The sequence below is a fragment of the Nicotiana tabacum genome, chromosome 1 (genome assembly GCF_000715075.1).
Source record: "Nicotiana tabacum cultivar K326 chromosome 1, ASM71507v2, whole genome shotgun sequence".
Lineage (NCBI taxonomy): Eukaryota > Viridiplantae > Streptophyta > Magnoliopsida > Solanales > Solanaceae > Nicotiana > Nicotiana tabacum.
In genome coordinates, this window is record NC_134080.1 from 154,848,290 (window position 1) to 154,859,713 (window position 11,424).

The 11,424-nt window shown below is 30.4% G+C and overlaps 1 protein-coding gene across 1 annotated transcript; it reads left to right on the forward strand.

The window, feature by feature from the left end:
- The first annotated feature begins 8,781 nt into the window (after nucleotides 1–8,781).
- LOC142164202 (uncharacterized) lies at nucleotides 8,782–9,234 on the forward strand. The gene has a single exon (XM_075221579.1). The coding sequence runs from the start codon at nucleotides 8,782–8,784 to the stop codon at nucleotides 9,232–9,234; it is 453 nt and encodes a 150-aa protein (XP_075077680.1).
- Nucleotides 9,235–11,424: the final 2,190 nt, after the last annotated feature.

An 11,424-nucleotide genomic window follows, 5' to 3' on the forward strand; every position in this document is an offset into this window, starting at 1 on the left:
AGAATGTTGCAGGATTATATAGTGTAAACATAGAAGCTTCTAGATGGGAATGGAAGCAGAAGGTGACATATTTCTAGGAGCTTCTGTTCCTTATATTGTCCATGTTCTACAATTGTCTAGAATTTTGTCGATTCTTCGCACGTAAGATATGGTCCCTCACTTTCCTTTTTTATTTGGTGGTCTTAGGTGTGGTCCCCTATAATTGTATATTACTCCTAGTAGATATTTGGCAGATATGTTTCCAACTTTTTTACACATTCCTCTATGTTTGACAAAAGAGAAACATTCGTCTTTGTATCCTTGACCATACTTTTATTAGATCAATTAGTATCATATGAATTCCTTCTTTTCTATATCTGACAAGTTAAGAGCCTCTTTGGGCATATGAATTTTTTTCCTGTTTTTTGGAAAAAAATTCTTTTTTTTTTAAAACAACGTTTGTTCGTAAAATTTTTTCAATTTTCACTTAAAGATATATTTTGGAATTTTTCAAAAATTTGAAAAATTTCAAAAAGCTGTTTTTTAAAATTTTCACTCAGATAACTCGCAAACCTTCAAAAACAATCCAAAATTATATTCATGTCCAAACACAACTGTAATTTTCAAATACCATTTTCATTTGAATTTATTTTCACTTTTTTTTTTGAAATTTTATAATTCTTATGTCCAATCGTCCCATTAAATGAGAATTTCATTTGACCCATGAAATGCATAAACCGCTGTGGATGGAATAGAAAATGGCATCGAAGAACTAATAATACATCACCGGCGAGAACAGATTTAATGACTTAGGGGTCGTTTGGTAGGATGTATTAGAATAGCACTGAATATGATGTATTATTAATATTATAATTAGCAATGCTGAGATTAGTTATGTTGGAAATAATTTTATTCAAATTACTTTTTATCTAGTGCTTGGTTTTATGTATTAAAAATAACATGCATCGTATAATTTTTTTTAAAAAAATATTTATTTACAAAATACCCTCCGACGATTTGAAGAAGTATTTGAAAACGGATTTAAAATAGTAATTTTGCTTTCATACATGTTTGTCCATGTATTAAAATCACAATATTGCTAGTACTATGATTTGATATATATAAGAATAATACTGTATAAGCTATATAACTATTACAAGAATTAGTTAGTATAACATAAGATCGGTGAAAACATTACCAAACAAGAAATTGATACTACCAAAACTAATACACGTTTTTTTTTCCTAATATATCCTACCAAACATTCCTTTGGAGTTCCTTAGCTCTTTGTGCACCATACTTTTCTTTCTCTCGACCAAGATAGCAGGGAGCCAATTTTCTGGCTAAACTTACTGCTCCATTTTTGTGGCTGCTTTTTTGAGGTTTAAAGTTTTTATATTGATAACACAACAAACATTTTCCTCTAATTTTTGGGATCAATTTTGAATACAAACAATAATGTGTCTCAATTTTGAAGATGTTGGAGTTGACAATATAAACTCCTCACTGACCTTGTTGCTCTAATTAAGTTCTATCTTATACTCATATAATACAATAACAATAAGAATGATGACAATGATGATGATGATGATCATAATGATCTTCGCATTCTTCTACAAGCAGATAAAATTCAAATGTAAAAGACATCAGTCCTAAAAAACATAAGACCTAAAGCAAATATCTATTATATAGAAATGGAAAGATAGTCGAGCAAGGGCATATATATATATCATTTTAAAAGAATTCCTACATTGTTTGCAATTCTTAAATGCAAACTATCATTGATACACGTGGGACCCACAGTTCCACATCCACGTTTTAAATGTTACTCCATGTTGATTAGACTGCTTTTGTTGATAGCCTGCATGCAAACAATCATTTGGAACGTTTTTTTTTCTCATTTGGTAAAATTACTACTATTAATTTTGGTTTTGTCAACTAGAAGTTTTCACAGAAAAAAGTAAACTTAATTTTTAAATAATAGTGCAACAAAAAGAGATATTGGTAAATATTTACAAGATTTTCGTATTTACTCATACTGTTTTAAAGCAATTTAAATATTAAAATGAAAAGATTTTCATCTATCCACACTATTTGAAGGCGATTTCAAACTAGAAAAATTCATATTCAAAATTAATTTTAAAAAGTAAAGTTTATTAAATCTCAAAAATTAATTTAGGTGATAAGATTTGTTCATACTGTATTAGGGGGATATGACTTATATGCTTAATTGATGTAAAAATTTAATCTACAGTGTTTGAACTCATTCTTCCCTGATAAGTTTTCACCTATATATCAATAAATTATCCTAAACATTATTTTTTATAATTTTTATATTGTTTCATTATAAAAATTAACATATGATGAATCTATAGAAAAATAAAAACATTTCTCTTATCTCCTTAATTAAGAAAAAATTAAAATTCCTATAATAATTTATATAAACTCCTATCAAATGTTTAATATTTTATCACCAATTAACATCATTTTAAACGAGTTATAATAAAATATAATTTGAAGTACTATATTGAATTACTACAATTTATATCATGTTAATATTTGTTTTGTGCCTTTCATTCTCTTTGGTTGAAGTAGTAAATTAGCTCTTTAGGGGTGCGAGTACCCTTGGAAGTTCTCTTTATTTACTGCACTAAATATTTCTCTTGATTTTGTTGTATACAAGACATGAAGTAAAATCAATAGTAAGTTTTTTTTTCAATCTTTTATTGTATTGTAAAGAATGATGTTGCTCGTGTTAACTTTCATCAAGTAGCTGATTGTTCTCACTTTTGAAACTCTTTAAAAACCAATTTTGATGTATTCAAGAATAGTTTACAGATAGAATGGTAAGCTTAAAATATTTATTAATATAGATGACACTTGTAGCTTTAATGTATTCTCTTGTAAAATATTAAAATAGGAAAATAATACCTTTGAAATCAAATTTTCAATTTGATGTTTATGTTTGATATGGATGTTAAAAATGATTATTATAGCACGTAGTCTTTTTATGTTAATTGGAGCAACTTAAATAGATATAATTTATAATTTACTTTTAAGCAAATTATTAAAATAAAATAATTATAAATTGTGATCCCCAATATCATTCTCTATCCGTAATTAAATAGATATAACAAGGATAAATTTATTTATCAAAAAATTAATTGAGCCCCGACAAACAATAATTTTAAGATTACAATGTTGGGCCCGTATATGGGCCTTTCCTTATCTAGTACATTAATAGAGTTAATTTTATCCATGGTCATTGAACTTTTGTATTTGTTACCCAATTTCTTTTTTTTTTTTTACGTAAAAATCATTCAACTTTGTGTTCATTACACAAAAGTCACTTTTCTTTCTTTTGTTACACAAAAATCATTTTACTTTGCTCTAGTTATCACGAAAATCACATTTTTACTTGAAAAGTCTATTATACCCTTGATGTTATATAAACCTTCATATTTATGTAATACCTTCTATACTATACTATATAATATATTTTTAACTATGTATTTTATTTATAAATAAAATAACTTAATATTATTTATTTTTTATTTTTATAATATATTCGTATACTTAATTTTTCTTAACTTTAATTTTCAAAATATATTAGTAGCGTTATAAAATAACTTTTTTTCAGCAATTCTTTTTTTTTTTTGATTTAATTGATCGACCAAAGTTAGTCGGTAATTTCCGACCAACTTTGATCGGTATGCCCTTCCGACCTTCAAAATACCGATTACACGTTAATGATCGCGTTGTAGATGGTTATTCGCCATTATCGACCAATTTTAGTCGATTATTTTAGACGATTTTTTCCGAATTTCTAGTACTGTAATTTCTCAATAACCAATTGCCCAGTTAAATCTCAAGAAAATATCCTCGGCTAGATTCGCATGTAGTACCTATTTTTTCCTCATTTTCTTTGTTTGTTTACCTGCGAATTTTCTCACGGAAATGTACTTGTCGCTTTATTCCTCTACTAATATATATTAAAGTTACTGACAAATTTAATAACGCTACTAATATATTTTAAAAATTAAGTAAGAAAAAATTAAATATACGAATATATTATAAAAATAATAAATAAAATAATATTAAGTTATTTTATTATAAAAATAATAAATAAAATACATAGTTAAAAATATATTATATAGTATAGTATAGAAGGTATTACATAAATATGAAGGTTTATATAACATCAAGGGCATAATAGACTTTTCAAGTAAAAATGTGACTTTTATGATAACTAGAGAAAAGTAAAATGATTTTGTATAACAAAAGATAGAAAAGTGACTTTTGTGTAATGAACACAAAGTTGAATGATTTTTACGTAACAATAAAAAGAAAAATAACTTTTGGGTAACAAACACAAAAGTTCAATGACCATGGATAAAATTATCTCCACATTAATACATTACAAAAACTTAATTCCAACCAACTGGCATCGCCAATATGAACTTTTTTTATTCCTTATTTTGACCAGGTCTATGAGGATTTAAAGAGATTGTATATCTCTTGAGACAACTTTGATCTATCTTTTACCCATTTATCACGTTCGCTCGCCATAATTGCATCCTATACATCTATATATAGATATAAAGTTGGGACTTGGCAAGGTGACGTGGCATGCCTCTTTGGCTTGGAATCTCATTTATCTTTTTTCTTCATTTCTTGAATTTTCCTACGATTTTTGAAACACTTCTTTTAAGAAACCAACCGTTACTTTAAAAACTCAAAGGTTTTCTAACGTACAGTCCCATTAAAACCATTTCTTAACGTACAAATATTCATGTTTTGACCCATTTAGTGACAATATATAGGAATAGTCACTTTTATTCCTATCAACGGTTGTTAAATGGACCTTGTAGCCTATTAATTCCTCAACAACCGAGATTTTCTGAGTGACCACTAGGTCATTCTCATCTCTTATAAACAAATTATATTGTCTGGTTTCTCATCAATAACGAACACAAGATCTGCAGGAACAACATTTGGCTCTTTGTTTCCTTTTCCTGGGAATGTAATCTTCTTTCCCTGTTGCCAGCCATGTTTAATGTCTCTTTAATTGGTGGGGGCATTTAAAACTATGTGGTTTTTCATCAATTATGAATACAAGGTCTGCAGGAATAACAGTTGGCTCTTCGTTAGTAAAATTCCTCATTCCTTATAGCATGGTGCTATAGTGGCTCTATCGCGTATCTTCACCAAAACAGAAAAGTATCTCTCACTGAAATTTACCACACGTAGTGTATCGATTCTCTCTTATATAATACAGGAATTTAGGTGATTGGAGTTTACTTCATATTAGTATTAGTATTTATTTAATTATTTGCACCGCATGATTATTATTTTTAGCTTGAATATCTTCTTTCTTCTTTTTTAGTGCTAGAAATTCTCGTACACTCTTTGTTTTTTCTTTGTTTTGGGAGTTGGTTACTGTGGATGTGACTCAAAGAATATATTTTTTTTTTGCTAATCAGAGAAGTTTATTATATCGCAGGAAATTAAGAAGTGTTATTAAGGACTCAAGGAATACAAATGTTGAAAAATAAAACTGTCTCAGTGACTGGAAATTAGTTTATTATTGCTTTCATTGCCATAATTTCTCGAGCATGTGCGAAAAAAACGTTTGGGTTTTTGTCATTTTTTTGCCTTTTATCCTTTTTATATTTGCTATTCTTAAAAATTCAAAAGTCACCTCCTTTTCCTTTTTTTCCCCATTAAAAACACTTAAAAATCCAATCCAATTGAAATTGATTACGTCTCTACGGAAGCAGTTACCTTCTCCAAACTCTCAAAAATTAATCATTATAGAAATTTTGGTGCTTCCAGGGTTCAATCAACGAAACTACTTCCATGTGTGGATTCTACAGGAAGTTATCTTCTTTTTCGGAGCAACAACAAAAAAAAAAAAAAAAAAAAAAACCTCACACCACATTATCAATAAGAAATTCTTGAAAAGATTGCCGTTATCCCTTTCAAAAGTCCCTAGAACAAGATCGTTTAATCTTCGACCAAACTTTAATGTTCCAAAGTTTTGTGCCACTTTTTCAAAGAAAAAAAAGAAGTTATTTTTAGTTATGTCCGCTCGACTACATAGAGAAGCAGGATAAAAGGGAAGCAAGGAGCGGGTATGAATTATTGATTATAAATAAAGACTGTGTATGTTGATTGAGCAGTATATTTTAGCAACTTTATATTAAAAATATTGATAAAGCGACTTATGGAATAAGACTAATAATTATATGTGAATTGTGTTAATTCTGCCATTTCTGAAAAACCAAGCGGGCACATAACTTAAGAGATGTTATCGTAATTGTATAACCTAATTAAAAAATTGTTTTGTAGTGGACAAGTAACGTAACAACAACTTACTCAAAAGCAACCTTGATTGCTATTAATTGATTTGCTACTGATAATAAAACATTAATCTAATTCCAAAAGCTAAGACCTTAAAATTAAGAGATGGAATTTAGATCAAGACTTGCCTTAAAATTAAATTTTTATCAAATATTATATAAATATATGAATTTTTAAAACTAATTAAATACTAAAAAAAGAACAATATAATGACATCTTCGCGCGGAAAGTTCACTAGTTGGTATATATAAAGAATGACGTAGAACGATCAAATCATTGATATTGACATTCTATATTCTCTCATTATATCTAAACGCTTGCTATCGGTACCTTTTGTCGAGTGTGATCGTTGTTGATATGTGAATAGTCTGTTTTATATAAATCTATGCATTTTAGAAAAGAAACACATAGTTTAAATAGCAGAAGTACTAACATACTTCTCGTTTAATCATCAATTTACGCATTAGAACAAAAAGAAAGACAAAAATAATGTAATTGAAACTTAAGAACCAACAGCAGGAGCTTAATTTATTGCCTATATATATATATATTCAGGCACAAAAACATGGGACTAATTTTGTCACGATCTATTCACGGATTGAACAAGGTCTAATATGCAATAAGCTTATTTTAGCTTAAAAGAAGGTGAATGAGAAATGGAGGGAAAAAGAAATATTTGAGTTTTCCTCCTTGACATAGGGACATTGTCCCATATTGGAGGAGGAAAAGACTTTTGATGAGTATATATACAATTGTTCTTCTTCTAGCTCTTAAAAAGTGAAGAAGAAGGCAAGCTGTTGTCGTCGCTTGCTCGCTCGGATTCGATCAAATGATCGATTGATTAATTTTTTGGACCATATTTATTTGTTGATATTAAAGATTAATGTAATATTATTTAATCCAAATCATCCGTTTTTGTAATGGAAAATTAATTTTCCTCCGTGTTTTGAATTCCCGTTTTATTTTGCATAAATAGCCATTTACGTTATGGTCGTTTTACGTGAACAGTCATGACAAACTTTCTGAAGAGTTGCTCTTCGTTTAAAACTCAACATGTTGGCTATAAATAACACATTATTCCCTCATATTTTCCATACGAAATTTCTGAGTTCTTCTCTTCCTTTCTGCATTGTTTTCTTACAAAACAATCAACGTAAGTGTGATTTGCTGCCGCCATTTGTGTTCGTTGAAACACTAAGGTTTGAAGTACCGCTACGTTAGTGTGTAATCCGTTATATCCTGGAGGAGATAATTCACAACCTCGGGTACTAGGAGGGGATTAAGCTCATTAAGAAAATACTGTGAATCCAGTGGGCTCGGATTAAATTCTGTTTCTTCTACATTTCTTTTTATACGTTATTTTTATTCTCCATAATTATTTTACAAATGCAGTATACTAACAAGCTTAAGGAACTTAATTATTTTATGTATTTGTGTTATACTCATTGTTCTGGAGACTAAAACTTTTATGGTTTTCTACTCCCGTTTTTGGAGATTATAGCCTTCGTGGTTTTCTACTCCATTTGTTTACTTTAACGTATATTCTGTTTTGGTTTACTATCTGTTATTCGGAGATTGAAATCCTAGCAATTTTCTACTCCAGTTTTATTTGATTTGAAGATATAAAAACTTTACCGTTTATTAAACGTTTGTTTGTGTCATTCTTTTACAGAAATGAGGACTGAGAATGGAAGCCAGACTGTTCCAATGGTGACTGCCAATGCATCGACAAGCTGAACAACACCGGTATTAGCACCGGCACCGGCAAAAAAACTCGAAAAACTTTTCAGGATTAATTCCAAGCGGTGGCAGTAGAAGTTGTTCTTTTACTTGACAACTTTAAGTCTATAGAAGTTCATTAAGGAAGATGTTCCTGTTCTGCCCGACGAAATCCCAGACAATGAACGCTTTCTCGTGACTGATGCATGGAAGCATTCTGATTTTCTGTGCAAGAATTACATTCTTAGCAGACTGAATGACAATATGTATAACGTCTATAGTAATGTGGAGACGTAAAAAGTACTGTGAATTGCACTTGAAAAGAAATACAAAAGTGAGGATGTTGGGTTGAAGAAATTTGTTGCCGCTAAATTTTTGGACTACAAAATGGTAGATAGCAAGTTTGTTGTTACTCAAGTCCAGGAATTGCAAGTGATTATTTATGATCTCCTTGCTGAAGGTATAAGTCAAATTAATACTTATGTTGAAAGTATTAATTATATTATTATTACTAATAGAATTTTCATTGAAGGTGTTGTCAGCAATGAAGCATTCCAAGTTGTATCAATGATTGAGAAATTGCCTTTTTTGTGGAAGGACTTCAAAAATTACTTAAAACATAAACACAAGGAGATGTCGTTGGAAGATCTCATTGTTCGGTTGAGAATATAAGAGGACAACAAAGCTGCTGAAAAGAAAGGTCGTGAAAACTCAATAATAATGGGAGCAAACATTATTGAGGATGCTTCTCAAATTAATAGAAAGAGGAAGAAGACTTCTGGACCAAAAAGTAACCCAAGAAAAAAGCGGTTCAAAGGCAATTGCTACAACTATGGGAAAGCTGAACACAAATCTATAGATTGTCGTGCTCCAAGAAAAGACAAGAAGAAGGGTCAAGCAAACATGGTTGAAAAGAACGAGGATATTGATGATTTGTGTGCTATGCTTTCTGAATGCAACCTGGTGGGAAATCCTAAAGAATGGTGGACTGATTTTGGAGCCATTCACCATATTTGTGTTGTTAGAGAAGCGTTTGCTACTTATGCTCCCGTTGGACCCGAAGAGATGCTTTCTATCGGAAATTCTGTAACGACCAAGATTGAAGGATGTGGCAAGATATTTCTGAAAATGACTCCTGGTATGGTGGTGACTCTACGTCCTTCATGTTCCTGAAATTAGGAAGAACTTAGTCTCTACTACACTTCTCGTTAAGAACGGGTTTAAGTGTGTTTTTGTATCTAATAAGGTTGTAATAAGTAAGAATGAGATGTTTGTCGGAAAAGGTTACCTCATTAAGGGCTTTTTCAAACTGAATGTAATGGTCGTTGAGAATAATAAAATTTAGCTCCTTCTTACTTACTTGAATCAATGATTTATGGCATATACGTTTGGGACATGTCAATTATAAAACCTTGCAAAAAATGATTAATTTGGAAGTATTGCCTAAGTTTGAATGCGAAAAATTGAAATGTCAAATATGTGTGGAATATAAGAATGTTAAACATTCTTATAAGTCAATTGAAAGGAATTCAAATCCTTTAGACTTAATTCATACAAATATTTGGTACAAGAAGTCAATACCATCTCGTGGTGGAAAGAAGTATTTCATAACTTTTATTGACGATATTGCTATGTCTACTTACTTAATAGTAAAGATGAAGCAATAGATGCATGCAAGCAATACAAAAATGAAGTTGAAATGCAGCTTAACAAGAAAATCAAAATGATAAGAAGTGATAGGGGTGGTGAATACGAATCTCATTTAGAAGAAATATGTTTAGAATATGGAATTATTCATCAAACAACGCCCCCTTACACACCCCAATCTAATGGGATTGTAGAAAGAAAGAATCGTTCATTAAAGGAGATGATGAATGCCTTGTTGATAAGTTTTGGTTTGCCATAGAACTTGGGGGGAGGGGGGTTATTCTTACGGATAACCGGATACTAAATCGAGTACCCCATAGGAAAACGTAATACATTCCATATGAAAAATGGAAAGGAATGAAGCCCAACTTGAATTATCTTAAAATGTGGGGGTGTTTGATAAAAGTGGAAGTTCCTAAACCCAAAAGGGTGAATACAGGGCCAAAAATCGTTGATTGTATTTTCACAGGATATGCGACCAATAGTAAAGCATATCGATTTCTAATTCATAAATACAAAAATTCTGACATTCATAATAATACGGTTATAAAACCAGATAATGCTGATTTCTCGAAAGTATATATCCAAATTAAAAGGAATGTGAGTCGATTGGTGAGGGATCTAAACGACCTCGGGAAGAAATAAAAGAAAGTACGTCTAATCAGGAAGATCCAAGACGTAGTAAACGTCAAAGAACATCTACTTCATTTGGACCAGATTTTGTGACTTTCTTATTGGAAAATGACCTTCAAACATTTAAAGAAGCTATATTTTTTTTGGAATCATTATTTTGGAAAGAGATAGTCAATAGTGAAATAGAATCCATATGAAACAACCATACATGGGAATTAGTTGATCTTCCTCCTGGAAATAAACTGTTGGGTTCTAATGGATTTTTAAGAGGAAAGTGAAAGATGATGGCACTATTGATAAATATAAGGCAAGACTTGTGGTCAAAGGATATAGACAACGAGAAGGTCCTGACTACATTGATACATACTCTCCAGTTACAAGAATTACGTTCATACGAACACTAGTAGCTTTAGCTCCGATTTATGGTCTTGAAATTCATCAAATGGAAGTAAAGACGACCTTCTTAAATGGAGATTTGGAGCAAGAAATATACATGGAACAACCTGAAGGGTATGTGGTTCCAAGTAAAGAAAGTAGGTATATAGACTTGTTATGTCCCTTTACGGACTAAAACAACCACCCAAACAATGACATGCGAAATTCGACCTAATAATGTTGTCAAATGGTTTCAAGATAAATGAATGTGATAAATATGTGTATATTAAAAATATTACAAATCACATAGTCATTGTTTGCTTATATATGGATGATATGCTAATAATGAGTAATGATATTGCCAACATAAATGTGACTAAGCATATGGTAACTAGCAAGTTTGATATGAAGGACTGGGAGTTGCTTATTTAATTCTGGGTATTAAGATCCAGAAGACTCCTCAAGGTTTTGCATTGTCACAATCTCATTATATTAAAACAGTACTTGAAAAATTTAAGTACTTAATTTTAAAGTTGCAAAGACTCCAATTAACGTGAATCTTGCACTAGCAAAGAACAAAGGCCAAAACATATTACAATTAGATTATGCTCGTGTGTTGGGATGTTTAATGTATATCATGAATTGTACATGACCAGATATAGCTTGTGCTATAAGTAAATTGAGTCGATACAAGAGTAATCAAGGTCA